This window comes from Cariama cristata, unplaced genomic scaffold, assembly GCF_000690535.1.
Source record: "Cariama cristata isolate BGI_N322 unplaced genomic scaffold, ASM69053v1 scaffold1331, whole genome shotgun sequence".
Taxonomy (NCBI): Eukaryota; Metazoa; Chordata; class Aves; order Cariamiformes; family Cariamidae; genus Cariama; species Cariama cristata.
Genome location: NW_009598454.1, coordinates 20781 through 36194, shown reverse-complemented (window position 1 = coordinate 36194; position 15414 = coordinate 20781). Strand labels below are relative to the sequence as shown.

General features: G+C 39.9%; 1 protein-coding gene across 2 annotated transcripts; it reads left to right on the top strand.

Annotated features, from left to right (window-relative positions):
• The first annotated feature begins 542 nt into the window (after window positions 1-542).
• PKIA (protein kinase (cAMP-dependent, catalytic) inhibitor alpha) lies at window positions 543-8416 on the top strand. 2 transcript variants are annotated; one of them, XR_696517.1, is made up of 3 exons: window positions 543-716; window positions 5845-6135; window positions 7793-8416. XR_696517.1 is itself a non-coding variant. In XM_009709274.1 (2 exons), the coding sequence occupies exons 1-2, from the start codon at window positions 566-568 to the stop codon at window positions 5922-5924; spliced, it is 231 nt and encodes a 76-aa protein (XP_009707576.1). In that variant the 5' UTR covers window positions 543-565; the 3' UTR covers window positions 5925-6812. The 2 variants fall into 2 exon arrangements, 1 of the variants encoding a protein (XP_009707576.1); XM_009709274.1 differs by lacking the exon at window positions 7793-8416 and having other exon boundaries at window positions 5845-6812.
• The last annotated feature ends 6998 nt before the right edge of the window (window positions 8417-15414 follow it).

Sequence of the window (15414 nt, the reverse complement as noted above, 5' to 3'; positions counted from 1 at the left end):
TACAACGCCAAAACGAATCCTACCAACAGAAAGGCAAACGCACAAAACGTAGCTGTGCCTGTGTACGAGCACAGTGTTCTGCATGCAAAAGCATTATGGATTTGTACCTTCTTACTCCTTACACTCTGCTTTTTGTGCAGAAAAGAACTTTGTTCCACCCCCTACCTACCTCCTACTTCCCAGCTAATATTAAAAGCAGAGACAGCTCGATAAAGAAATTACATTGCTGAGGTCATTGCTTTTATAAAGTACTCGCTAGCACTTTATGAAGTATGAAAAATGAAGTTGTTTAAAATACTGTTGAATACAGCTTGCATAAAATCCACACACCTTTTTTGCTTTCTACTCTTTCTTCTCCAATTTCCCCGTATTTTGAGACTGAGGCATCTTCTTTTGCTGCTTACTGCTTAGCCAATCTGCTCCACAATGAGAACCCTCTACTTCTTCTATTCCCGTTCCATAATGTCATCTGTTTTTCTGGTGGTCTAAGTGTTGTTGTTTTGTTTGTGTTTTGTTTTTTTTTCCCTCTCCCACCCAGGTACTGCTATGTGGATATTTGTTAGCAATGACTGATGTGGAATCTACATATGCAGACTTTATTGCTTCAGGAAGAACAGGTAGAAGAAATGCGTTACATGACATACTTGTGTCCTCTCCGGGTGGGAACTCCAGTGAACTAGCCTTAAAGTTATCAGAGCTTGATATAAACAAAGCAGGTGAGTACGTTTTGGGTTTTTATTATATTTATTTAAAACTAAAATGAAAAGAGTAGTACACAAAACATGGTTTATATGCACACATTATTCCCTTGTCCCTCAGCAAAGAAAATTTTTTTTTTTCTGATCGGCAGGGGTTGCCTGCAATGAGAAGCCCAGATTTCATAAATGGGAAGGGTGATTATTTACAAGTACAACATATGACTGAAAAATGAAAAGTCATTCTGCAGTGAGTGCCTAGCAGCAGGGTCCATATCAGGATAAATTTTATGGAAAATGGAGTATAAGGAAGAAAATAAGGAAGTGTTTTATTAAGACCCAACTCTTCATAATATCCTTTAATGGAAACTCTCTGGTCTGAAGCTGTAGGAAAAGCCATCTGTCTGCTTGAAAGGTTATTGTGGAGTTCAGTTTTGTTTTCAGCTGCTGGGGGGGCAGAGCAATAGCAATGCATTGTTTTACATGGATCTTTGTTTCTGGGTAAATTGTCTCTTTCCCCTTTCTGCTGATATTTTGTCCTTCTTTTAAGGCAATTAGCACTAATGCAACCCTAAAGCTTACTTCACCTCTAATACTACCAAAATTTTTAGGTGGTTGTGCACCTTCGGTTGAGAGGAAGGAGGGACAGTGTCTGCTGAAGGGCCTTGCATTAAATAAAAACAGTAATGTGGCTGTGTAATTATTTTCATGTTAGGTGGGTAGGGGTTAATGAATGGCTCTCAGAGATATTTGAAAGCCCTTTTCAGATCTTAGGAAAGAGGTCTTATGCTTATTTTAATAATAGCAGAAGAAAACAAATGCAGCAGAGAACAAACTATGGATAAGCAGCTGCCCTGTTTGTGCACGTATTTTTCTTGGAGACAATGCAAGAGTTCTGAGAGGCAGTCTCATCCCTGGACAGTCGTGACATCTGGGTGCTTGTAGTGCTGTTTGGAGGGGGGGGTGTGCTTTTTTTGGCATTCAGACTAATGTACATTCGAAGTCATTCCTTCTGCAGTTGCCAGTTTGGGGCCTATAGCTTCTAGATGCATGCCATTCCAGCTAGGCAGGGCCTTTAAATTTATTTTTTTTTCTACTTAAAAAGAAAAGCTTTATTAGTATGTGTGTAGGTGTGTCTATTTATTTTAATGTGGGGATACGTGTAAAATGTTGGAAAAAAATATCAGTAAGTGGCATTTGAAATGCATAATGCCAGCCTTCCTCCTTGCTTTAATGTTCTTCAGTCTCAAATTGACACTTCTCAGAATTGTCTTTGACCTTGTCCATGTAGAAGATATAAACAATCCATATTTTTAAGTTAAGCTGTTGGAGTGATTGTAAACCAGAACTGTGTTCTTTTGAGAGCCATAAAAAGAATGTGACTTTTTGCCTGTAATAGATGTTGCTATGTGTTTTGTACATGCAGTTAGCTCTGTAGTGATGAGAATGGTTTAAATAACCATTAGCCTAATTCTTAATACATAATTCAGGAGTCTATTTAGTTTTTCTTGGAGACCTCTTTTGCAGCTTGGGTAACTTAATCATTGCAGAAAAGTGTACAGAGTTGCCCGTAAAATTAGGTAGATACACAAAGATGCCTGCATACTTCTTCAGGAGGTTAGGCAGTTTGAGTTAGATGCAATGAAAATATGTTTAAATTGTGTATTATTAATACACCTAGATGCTGGATAAAAGCCTTCAAACCAGAAATATTGGAAAATGCATTGTATTATCATTTGTATTAGTGTATAATCCAGTCATGTCCTTCCAAACCAAAGAGAGGGTAAAAAATATTTTGCATTCCAAATTCCCGTTCAGAATATACTAGTGCTTGTGGGATGCATATATGCATCAGACCTGACAGGATTAAGAAGGAAACACATGTTTGGAGGCTATATCTTACTCCTTTCAAGGTGCAAGTCAAACAATTTATGCTAAGTACTAACTAATGCAGAGACATCAAGTTTTGATTCTTATTTTTTTTGTTCCTATTACAGCTATATGCATTGTCTTGCAAAAGGGCAAATACATTAGCCTTCAACTGCATGGAGTAATGGCAGAGTAGGATAGTGCAGATCAAAAAAAAAAAAGTTATTGTAAAACATATGTAAATTAAGCTACCCAAGCATATTTAGTACGTTCACTTTGAAAAGCCTGCAGATACGTTTCCTGTGAAGACCAGGAACAGCTTTGGACAGCACTCGGCAGTAAGACCTTGTTCAAAAACCACTTATTTTCTGTCATGCACTACTTGATACCTGAAGCGAGTGCTGGTTAATCCCCTCATTGATGAGCCAGTGACAGATAACCAAGAGCTTACTGCGTAATTATGTGTAATACATATAATTACTCTTGAATACTCTCCCTTCAAAACAGCTGTTCCGGTGTTCTTTGTCCATAATAAGCTAATAACCTGCTAATATCTATGGAATGGATGTATTTAGCAAACTTCAAAATATAGGTTCTGAGTACTCTGTGGCAACACGTTCTATCTAAATTTAGTAAAAGCAACACTGTCTACCTCTGATAAGTAGACAACTGCAACAGAAATCATAAGACAGAAGGCAGAAGAAAGACTTTAGTAGGGAAATCAGCAGGTAGCTCACCTGCTCAACTCTCTCTCAAGGTAACCAATGCAATTCCAAGGAATTTTATATTCAGGTCATCTTACAGGTGATTGTAGCTAAATAAAGTAGTAAGGAAAAAGTACAAGGAAGAACGAGGACCGGTCTCTGCAAGTCCAGTCTCTAAAACTAACTTCTGGTTTTCTCGGTATCTGCAGATAGGCCACAGACCACAGATGCAGGGCAGGAGCGGAAAGAAGACTTCCTTGTTAAAGTTGTAATGGTCCAACCGTCTACAACAAACTGGGGATAGCAGAGGCATTGAACCATACAGAACTGGAATGAAGGACTGATTGGAGAAACTTGTGATTAAAAGTGGTTTTAGTTCATGGTAGAAATGTGTTAGGTGTAAGCATCGGGAACAGTGGTAGGCACTGAAGAGTCAGTAATGTTACAGAAGAAAAATGAGTTAAAAGCTGCACCTCAGCAGAACTAGTAACTGTTGCTAACTTACCAACTGTATTATGGCTTACAGTATCACTTTACTTGGTTTGGGGTTTTCTAATACAGCCTGTTGGTTTCAAAATGCTGGGTAAGAATCGCAACTCTTACTCTTAAGAGCTTGTAGCCAGCATGTTTTGAAGGAAGAATAGTTCAGAAGTGTGCTTAGGCAATTTTGGGATTCTCAGAACTTAGAAGCAAAATTACTTCCGTAAATGTATTTTGAGGCCTTTGGTAGGAGAGCACTGCCAGCAAAAAGACAAAGTCTGCAGCACTAAGCCAGTGTATTATAGATTAAATGGATTTAGACTAGTGAGTTTTTTTTCAGTGAGTTGAGAAAATCTTTTAAGAACCGTAGTGCGCTTTCTCTGAATCTTTGTGCACTACATTTAACATTTAGGTAGTGAAATGTTTGGGCTTCATGTCCAGGATGATTTTTCTTTTAAACACAAATACCTGGCAAGGTTTTTCTCTCTTCAGTTTTGTGTTTGGGTTTTTGTTGTTGTTTTTTGACCTGCCCAGATAGTATGAGGGATATTCAAGACTTTCTAGTAGTCAGAATAAATGGAGTTCAGAGCTGACCAAAAAAAAAAAAAAAGGAATTTAAAAAAAAAAACCAAACAAAAAACCAAAACAGATTCTACTTGTCTGGACTTTTGCAATATCAGAACAAATGTTCTGGTTTTATAGAATGGCTTTGTAGAAGGTGTTTGGACGACTTGGGCAAAAGGGATTTCTGTGCAATAGGAAGTGATTGCCTGTAGATCCATCCTGATGGAATCCTTTGTAATGTGGGAGATAAAACTGAGAAATAGTTTTCTGAGAAAGTCCCTTGCAAAACAAGTTTTTCTTTGTTACTCAACCTATATCAAACAGGACAAACCTCACTGGTTAGTAGGTTAATCAACCTTCCATACAACTTTTCATCAGGTTGAATTTGATAATTACCAATACCTTCTGCAGCATTTTCCCCCCTAAATACTCAGTGCACACACAAAACACAGCTGTCACATCTGAGCTTTTTGCAATGTTCTTCGCAATGCAAAGAAGTTTTTTTTTCCATTAGCAATGTGCCATTTTTTCTATATAGAAAAGAGAAAGTGTTTACGGTGCTTTTTTCTATAAACAAAGCTGCAGATGTACTACGTGATTTGAAATGGAGAAACAATAAATACCTGTATTGAGAACCCTGCCTTCATTCTAAAGATCTATAGATTAAAAAGGCACTACTACCTCTACTTAGACCTCTTTACAACTTAGTCTATAGATTTTTTTTCTCTTAGCTACTGTGTCAAGCCAGTTGAATACAAATTACTCAGAATCCTTGCAAGATACAAGAGACTACTTATGTCTTAACGTTATTCCTTACCTAACATTACTCTTTATTATGTACCTATAGCTAGTTAGTCCAGTGCTCAGGGACTTCTCTCTTATTTGCACTTGGCTGCCAGCTGTCTGAACCTGTCAGGTCTTTAATCGTTAGGTGAAATACAACACTTTGCGTATAGGTACTGCTAGACCGTTGTCAGTGCACTTCTTAGCCTTCTTTAGACAGGCTTCGTGAGTTACCTGGTCACTGCGCCTCTGCAAGGTGTTTTTTATCCCTCAGACCGCTCCGTGGTTTGCAGTGAGACCCTGGGGCACGGTACTGAAAGTCGATGCACAGAGCTAACACAGCTTTAACAAACTATTGCTTTTCTTGGAGTTGCATCTCTTTATAGTAAACTCTGTTCAGACTTGGGGTAATGAGGTTTTTTCTCTTAATTGTCACAGTATCAGAGTGAATAAATTGTCAAAAATACCCTAAGGTTTTGGTTAAAATCTTTCATTTCTAGCTACTTTAGGTCTGTACTTAAAATGATAGTGGTGGTTGCAGCTAGGAATTTGGTTTTGAAGGGATCTCTTGAGATGCAAAGTATGGCTACCTTACTAGTAAAAGGTTTCATATTTAACGCAAGATTTCCGTTTCAATTTCTTTTTACTTTGTTTTTGAGCCTGCCAGATGAACGGTTGGGGTTCTGGGAGCAAGACAAAGACCTCTTTGTTTTAGGGTGGATGACTCATCCTTTTCTTGTCTGTTGTAGAAGGAGAAGGAGATGCACAACGAAATCCAAGTGAGCAAACCGGGGAGGCTCAAGGGGAGGCAGCAAAGCAAGAAAGCTGACATCCGACTTTGACTGCCTGGAGCAGCTGCGGGATGTTTTCAGACTACGAGAGCATGCTGGAACAAATTTGTTTCCATGAGCGAGCTGGTGGAAAAGAAAGTGCATGTGTCTTCACTGCTGGAACCCACTCAACACAATGCTAAAAATGGGGGTACAAGCTGTGGCAGAAGACAGACTTTTCTCTACCTCTGTCATTAGCAATGGTTGAACGTGTATTGATTTTTGGGGGGGATAGTGTCATCAGATGGATCCCTGCATAATGACTACTTGATGGGAACACTTTTAGAAAGTAGAACCGGTAAATCGTGTAGCAAACGGCCTTTGAAACGTCAGAGGATCTAATTGTGTATCTTAAGCAAAGGCTTGTGTGATCCTCAGAGTTTAGAATTCTCTGGCCAAAGTGTTCACCCATTAAAAGAACTGTAAAGAAAGCACTGTTTTTAGAACTTTGCATCTGTTTTACAGCTCTGTTATTTACAATGGTTTTTGTATTGTACGACTTAGATGCTCCACACTGCCCCTTCTCAACTGCTTATGAAGAATATTTCTGTTACTGTGAATTTTTCTACCACGCGTTTTGAAAGGGCTGGTTTTTTGCATAATGTGGTGATGTGCACATGATAGATTTAAAACGTCAACCGCTAAATTGATTATGCCTAAACCTAAATGACTTTGCAACACTCTTAATTGGTTACTAGATGAGCCTTCAAAACGATTTGTTAATGTGAATACTTCAGCGTGTTTTTGTGTCCTCGGTACGGTTTTGCCACTTGCTTGTAGTTAGTTGCATATCAGAGACTCAAATTGAATCTTTTATGTTCTTCCCCATTTTTCTAATTTTACTCCCAATTTCATAATCTTTCTCTCAGATATTTTTTTAAAATGTTAGTCCAAGTATTTTATTGTTATGGTAGTTTTAAAAATACATTATAAAACTTTACATGGCTTAAAATTCAAACAAATTCCGTGGTGCTAGAGATTTTCCTGGTTCACGTTGTTAAAGATGGGCCTTGTTTACACACGGGAAAATAACCGGCATAGGTTATTGCTGATTACGTATTCTGGCATGAGTTTTAGATTGCAGGATAGTCCAACTAGTGGATCGTGGGCTGGATCCAGCCAAGGGGACTTTTTTTTCCCCCCTCTCTCTTCTATTCCTTGCCTTTGCCTCAGTTGAGCAGGCTGTTGAGTTTGCACAGCCGGTAGCCTGTTAGTGATGCATTGGGTACAGCCAAGTGCTAAAAGCTGCTACAGCAGCCTTTTGGCTAGGAGGGGGAACGGGCATGGAGAGACTTGGCATCTAGCACCCAAAAGATTGGATATTTTTTTCCCATTTCAGCTATTCCAAACTGGACCTTCATCAAAATACCAGGATAGCTTGTCCATCCAGGGGATTACTTAAAATATCTACAAATTAATAACCTATTCTGCAGTAGCTATGCGGATTGATTTCCTTTCCCCCATCACGCCCCAATAGACGAGGCCACACGTGAGGCTGAACGCTGCAAAATGGGGCAGCCCCACCTCTGCATAACTAAGGTGAGTCGAGCGAGCGACTGACTAGTAAACCAAGGCAATCACATACGCACCAATCACAAAGTCAGATGATTTGTTTTCTTTTGGTAACAGGAGGTGATGTCACTTTCTTTATATATAGTATATATATTATATATATTTTTGTGTTGTTGTTGGTTTCAAATGTTATGCACTTTTTAATGTTTGTAAACTTTTACTAATGAATAGTGTGATTGCTTCCTGAATATATTAATCATCAGTTAACAAAACATCTTTGTGGCCACAGCTGTTTGTTTCTACCATATGTATCATAGTACTTGTCACCTGAAATTCTTTTGTGAGATGTGTGGAGAAAAAAAAAAAGCCACTTCTGATCAGTATTATGAGCTCATTTATTAGTGTTAATAAAAAACAAGCCAGCAGTACGCTTGTGGCTCATTAGTGTAATATTAATTCTCACCTTTTATCGTTTGGAAGCGGAATGCCTCGCCGTCTTACTAGCTGTCCAATGCCCTATCTTCTTGGTAACAGAAGTAGTCCATTTGCTTTGAAAATACTGTTACCCTTAAACTAATTATTTATTCGTTTGTTTCACTTGGTGTTCCTTTCAAAGTTAACACATTATTATTGATCTCTTTTTAAATTATTCCCCACCCCCTTGCTCTTGCATCAAGTCTTCAAACTGGACTGGTTGCCCCTTTGTCATGGACTAGGTACTGTCAATCTGGCACAAATGCCAGAAGGAAATCAGATTCTAGGGCTTTTTATAGTGTTACTTTATTGATGGTCCATGAGACATCATCAATAAAATGTCGCGGAAAAAGGCAATAGTGGAATAAGTAATTACATACAATTAATAAGTACATTAAAGTGTTGGTTTTCCTCATTTTCCTTCAGTGCTTTTCTTTATTTCAGTACACTTTCCTTCTTAATTCTTATATGTTGTGAAATAAAATGCATTTCAGCCTTTCCTCTCTATTTTGTACCCGTTTCTTCTATTTCTCCTCTCATTTTCTTTTGTTTTTAAAACAATTAATGGAGGCCTTTGCTGGTTTTTGAAACACTCCTCGTTGTGATGGAAAAGAGAGCTGTTAATTTTAGTAGAGTAAAAGGCTGTTTTATGTTCCTCATCCCCCAAAAGTGTGAGACTGCTTGCTTTATCACTTGAACTCTGCTTACTCGCTTTGTTTGGGCTATTTCTGTAGCATCTATAAGCAGGTCTCATTTTATGTAAACCTGTGGTTAGGCTGTGCCAAATCACAGCACTGTATCTTATTATTACCCAAGCAATTACAAACGAGCTAGTTCAAGTAGAGTCACACCTTTACTTCTGTGTCACTGCATCATATAACAGGGACACTGATGGCAGAATCAGACTTTGACTGGGTTATTTTTCCCTTTGGTAGTTATCTTTTTCCATGAACCTGCAACTCCGGCTTCTCTTCCACTATCTTCTTTAAATTTTCCTGGTCTCCTAATTTATTATAAAATATTTAAATGTTTATTTAATCCAGGGTTATTTTGGAAAGATCTCTCCAAAAGCTATATAAATTCAACAAAGTCAGGTCTGGACCATCAGCTTAATAGAGTACTCCTTCAAAGTTTGGCTTTGGTGGTGTGTTTTTTGGTGGCGGTGGGGGTTTTGTTTGCTTTACTGTCTCTTTAGTTGTATGGTTTTGGTGCTCCCTTCAGCCTGCCAGCCCCATCACCTCAAAAAATACTCTGTACTCACGTTCTTGTTGCCCATAATAAAGCCTACGACTACGTTCGCAAGCGTTGCACTTGCAGGGGTTAGATTTCTGCTGATTTCCATTAAAGTTGTCCGTATGCTTCAAAAAGCCTCTATTAAAAGACAGCAGCAAGCACGCACGTACCATTATTTCATCAAACTATCATTTTAAGCCAGACGTTCACCATGACCTCCCATACAACAACAATTAAATAAATATGACAAAAAGTCAGTATACCTGCTACTTGTCCCTGCTATTTCCCTTGCTGTGTTTTCCCACAGTTTTAAAGTGGGGAAAAAAGTGTATCCTGGTATGAGTGACAGGTCCTGAGGAGTTAGATTTCATGCAAATGGATAATGACATTATCTGGTGCCCAGAAGGAGGGGAGCAACCACCAACTGGTTAAACTGGAACTTCTACAGTATGAATGCCTTCCTCGGCTAAACGGTGAAGAATTCCAGGTATGCTTCATGTTTAGATTTTATGTTTCAGAAACAGCAATGAATTTTGTACGAAGGAAAGACCGAGTGCTGCTGTTGAGACCGAGCACAGTAATGAAACGTCAACTTTGACAAAGTTTGCCTTACCTCAGCAGTATTCCTATGTTAAACTGCTGTATTTTTGCCCTGCCTTGTTTCTTTGTTTTGCTCTGCCTCTTCTCCTGTCTGGTTTACTTTCTGTACCACGCTTCCCTTGTGTAAAATAATACCCTAAAATATATGGATATGGAGTGCTGTATTGGATTTTCTGTATATTTAGCTGCCTAAAGTCTTGCAAGTGGAAAGGTGGTTTCTCTTCATCTTTTTGATCAATGCACGAACAGGGATCTGCTTCAAAGTTCTCGGCATGAGAGAAGCAATAGAGCCGGGAAGGAAGCGTGAATTCAAGAAGACAGACCAGCAATATGGGGAGGATATCTTAAGAGAAAGGCAGATGGAGCCCAATGCAGACAATAGCTTCCTCCGTCGTAGGATGGACAGTCAGGATGTGTTGGTCTTAGCTAAAAAGAAGACACATTGTTCAACTTGGGTGATATTTTGACTTCAGGACCAACTTCAGGTTTTCGGAGGTGCTCTGGAACAGAAGCATGCACAGATCTGTGGCCCTTACCCTTGAGACAAATGAGAAGCACCAGGTTCTAATAAAGGAGAAGGAGAGATTTCTTAGATGACTTAGAATACGGAATACTCCCTGAAAAGTAGAAACTTTTAACAGCTAGGAAAAGGGTAGAAACTATGTTCTCGCTGTTCTTTGCAGGCTCAGGCCGAACTCTGTTCTTTCCTGCAAGAGAATAAGGGCACAACAGGTCAATAGGAATGTTTGGTACGTTGCCATTATTATTTTATTTATGTAACGTACTGCCAATATCTGTCTGAGTGAAAATAACGGTCAAACAACGGTCTGGGCAAATAGAGTAACAGGGTACTGAATCAGCTCCTATTGCTGTGTATGACTAATAAATCTTAATAGTGATTTAACAAAATATGAGCGGATCTTAAAAGCAGAGAGTAAAGCTGAACACAAATACAGTGCACTCGTGCTGACAAGAAGCATCCCCATCTTCTGAAAGCAGCAGGACTTCACGCTCTACCCTTGTACGTTGAGTCTTACGTCGTGGCTTGGAGCTGCTGATGGTTTAGGATGGAGGGCAGGACAGGACTTCTCCACGTGGGACCTATGTGTACAAATGATCTCCAGGTATTTTCAGGCAACATGTGCTTCAGTACCCTGAAACCAAGCGTTTCTAAAAAGACCAATGCTAGTGATGACTTGCTTGTGAGTTCCTAAGTCAGCTTTTAGCAAATGAGCCGTCAGGATACATTTTCAGTCCTGTTTGCTATTAAGAAATTCTCTGGTGCTGATCCAGGAGTGCAGTGTAATAGGTGATAGCCTGATACAGGCTTGACCAAGGCAGATCCTCCTGAGTGCTCCCAAAATGTCCGAGACAAAAATGTTTGCAAAAAAATCCAGACTACCTTCTTGCAGTAGCAAAGACAGATGACAACAGTGTTTTGTACTTGTTAAATAATAAACCTGTTGTACGAATGGTTAATCGGTTAATGCTTAGATCTACTTCCATGAAAAAACACCTTTTGATCCTGAAAAATTGGTTTTTAACGTACGAAAGGATGAGAGATGAAATAAAAAAAGTAACTGAGCAGTAATTTCTAGCAAATAGCGACATACCATCTGAGAGAGGGTTGGGAGATACTTGTGGGGAGATCAAATCTTGAGCAGCTCTGCAAACCAGTATCAGGGGATTAAAGCTACCCGTCCTTCGGTCAGTAGTAGCGTCACCCAAATAACGCACGTGTCAGCAGGGGAGTTGATCTGTTCTGCCTTGTTTTGTTACATTAGCATGCAAACTAAGTCTCATTGCGTTCATCAAACATGGATATTGCAAACAGATAACACAGGAGCGGTTTTTAAGTATGAACACACAAATAGTGGGTTCCAAGGCAGCAAAGGAGAAAACAAGATTTATTTTTTTTTTTAACCACGTAGCATGCTGACAGATCCATGTCATCACTAGCGTGCTTTTGTTTGTACGTCCCTTCGTTTACTACCAAAACAACACGGGTGTGATTGTGCAGAGAAATTCAGTATTGCAACGTGCACGTCGGCAAAGCCACGCGTTTGTCTTAACCGAGGTCGTTATTACTTGGGACCTCAAAGGGCAAGTACCCAGCCAATGTACTAGCCACATCTTTGCTGTGGGAATGTTCTATCGTTCGTTTTCGGTGGAGTTTCACTGTGTTTCCTACTAGTTCAGTCGACTGACTTGTCTGTGAAATGATCCCTGTTGCCCGCATTCTTTTCAGTTGAGCGATTTAGCTGGCTATTGATGTAAGAACACGTACCGTGAAAGTGAAAAACTGATGTACAGTAATGATATCTACCTGCTGCTTTAATATTTCTCTTTATCAATAGAACAGGACATATACGAGTCATTGGGGTCAGGAATTACTTGGAAACATCCTGGGACTGCCGTCACTGGTGGGAATCCAGTAACTGCTCCCGGAAGAGGCCATGCTAGGTTGGTGCTGGAATGGTGTCATAGTTACGGACGAATATAAAAGACCAAGACCACGGGTAAATTTGGGGAGGGAGGGGTTAGGGCTGGCAGGGGTTAAGCTTGCAGTTTTACACAGGCAGCCTGAAAACCATTTCCTCAGTGAAACGTGACTGCTAAATTACATTTGGCAAACTTACAAATCTTTTTCATGTTTTAAGAAGTTTGGCCGTAACCCATACAACACGCCACTGTACCTGCAGATCTTTTTCAGGCTAATGATTTCTCCTCAACAAGGACGGCGTGCACTTTATCAAAACACACGTTGATTGCAAGATGCAAGAGCAAGCAGAAGCAGCCGATCTGACTGTACGGCCGTGAAAAAAGCATCACTCCTGCACATTGCCCTCCCTCGCACGCAGCATCTGCTGGTAGCGCTGCCGACTGTTGTCACACGCTGACTCTGAATTTGGTTGGAACCAAATTTCAAGAGACCCTCTGGAATACATCTGAACCCTACATTGCATCACCAGGCAGGGCTGATCATATTTTATCAACTAATTAGTTCTTCCTATCTGATGTTCAAATGAAATCAGATTTATTATTCACTCTAATGTATTACCACATCTAATGTGGTAATAAATACGGCACTACATTAGGCTGTAGTGTAATAGGATGTCTTGTAGTCATTTGTAACGTCCTACGGATCCATACGTATTTTATGCCTATGTTTACACCGAAAATACAGTAGATATTTTCCAATTAAATATCACAGACCAAATGGGAATATGCAATAGAAAAATACTGTGATATCTAGCTTTTTGTAGCGTACGCTCATCTCTTTTTAGTAATCCTGGAAGTTACATACAAGTGCAAATAGGACACGACTTGTGTGTTTCAGTAGATCTTCCTTTCCACAGCCTCATCTTTGATCCTGCAATGCAGTCAAAATGTAGTCTGTGTAACATCTGATTATAGTCATCACTTCCCTAGCAACAGACTGATATCCTCAATACATTATACTGTGTACTCCAGAGAACAGGGCATGCTGTAAGGGAAGAAGATGGGTGACTTAACAGGTCTTCTTCATCGGTAATTCTTCTCATCCCGGGAAAGAATTAGGAACTCTCTCTGCTCACAAACACAACAGCCTCATTTGTTTGGAAGTGCAAACACCAACGCTATGTAATAATAATGACGACAACAATGATCCTATAGAAACTGCTACCACCGTGACGTTGTTATGGAGCCCTCCTCCCCCCCAAAAAATTAAAAACTGCAAGGGCCCCAGACAGTAAGGATACATAGCACACGGCCCCCTCCTGCTGGCACCGGGTAGTATTTTAAATGGAAGGATTAGAAATTAAACCAACCTATAGAAACAAAGGTCTCAACAGCCACGGTGGATCTGGAACGATTCAGGTGTTAGGAAAATTCTTTGGAAATCCTGAGAGCAAGGTACGGTAACGGCATCTTTTACAGGATTGAATTACAGGCTTGGCTTTTGGCCTTAATCTCTTAAAACGCCTATTATTTTTCAGAGCTTCCCCAGGATCTGCGTCCCTACCCCACAGATAAGCTCTCTGTAGCTGCTGGAAATAAACGTGGGGTTTTAAAGTGGGCCTTGCAACTGATCCCAGTAGATGAACTGAAATCAGAAATGCGTTATTCTTTTGTCTGGGTACAAACTGTGATCACTAAGAGGACAGCGCGCAGAATCCCGGGTCTGAGAGCACAGTGAAAACCGCGTACCTTCCTCGTGACCTTTGCTATCGGGAAATGAAGGAGCTGACTATATCAAATAGGCTTTAAATTAAAATAAATCATCATGGCAAAACCAGAGAATACTCTTCCAATATTTGTGGGAAGTTTGTGCTTACTGAAATTCCTCAAAACAAACCAAACCAAAACAGAAATGTCATCAAGGCAAATTCCAAAGAACAAGAAGGAATATTCCAAAGCATTACAGGGTGCTTATGATAGACCTCTCTTTCCTGGTGCTAATCCCAGGATCAGGGCCAAGCACCCAGATGTTAAAGAGACGAATAACGAAGGGATTTGGTGGCTATTACCATAAGTAGCCCAAGATGCTTCAAAGAGAAAAGGAACACAAGAGAGCAGCTTTTTAGTGCAGAAGAGATCATACGGAAAGGTGAATGAGAAGCCACTTCATTTTAGTAATCTTTTAAACAAGGCTGGCTGCCTTTTCCTCCCAGTGAGGCTTAGCGTTGGAGGACATGAAAGGACACAATGTGCTCCTAAACTGCGTCACTAATCCTGGGCAAGGCTGGTAAAACAGACGTACGTGTTACCATGCTGTACAAGTGCACAAGTCTTTGAAAGCTGCTTTTCTGAAGATTAACAATGCCGTGCAGCAATTAGAGTCCTACCACCTCTTCCACCTCACCTGCCAAAAGATGTCCTGTTGCTGACAGTCTCGCAGCTAGACTTCAGTTTTTTCTTTCTTCAAAGAAATAAAACTTTTCAACCTGTTTTTACAAAAGACCAGAAGAGTCCTGAGATAGGGTGTCAATCTCAAATGCCTAAAACAGACCAGACACTTAAAAAATCTCAGAGAACCTTCTTTGCTCCACCAACATGGGTACATGCTTACGTACACGCAGCTAAGAAGTCGGAAGCTTTCTACCGTCACCAGTCCAGAATAGCTCTCGAAGGGGTCACTCTTGATCCAAGACATTCTCTTACTGCTGCTCTCTTTGTTTCAGTGTTAATTCCACCACATTTCAAGAAGGTTTGGCAGGTGTTGGAAGCTCTGGAAAAGTCCACAATCTAAAAATACTTGCCTTTCGCAAGGCAATACTTCCCAAAATGAAGGATTGTCAATTCAGCTCAACCACATAATGTTTGCTTATGATAACACACAATCAATATTGCCACAACTCCGGTGAGTAAACCTAGTTTCTACCTTTGTTCCCGATGTCTGAAAAGTGACCTAGTGCTGCAGTGGGTTCCATTTTATATCAACAAATTTCTCATTACGCTATCTGTAGTATGTTCCTTCTTCAAAATCAAGTCTTTAGACCGATCATTTTTAGGATTATGAAACAGTTCTGCGTAAGACAAAGCCACCCAGAGAAATCACATTCCCTTTAAAGTAGCCTGTCTGTGCTTTCCCAAATTCAGGGTCCACAGAATATTGAAATACTATGAATTACAACAGTGACGGTAACTTCTTGTGCAATGGTACTCCTAAACATAGCAAAAAATGTT

Excerpts from the sequence above, each read along its gene's own strand:
- PKIA (XM_009709274.1), top strand. The coding sequence starts at position 566 with ATGACTGATGTGGAATCTACATATGCAGACTTTATTGCTTCAGGAAGA. Across the intron at positions 717-5,844 it reads GCTTGATATAAACAAAGCAG|AAGGAGAAGGAGATGCACAA; the intron begins GTGAGTACGTTT and ends TGTCTGTTGTAG.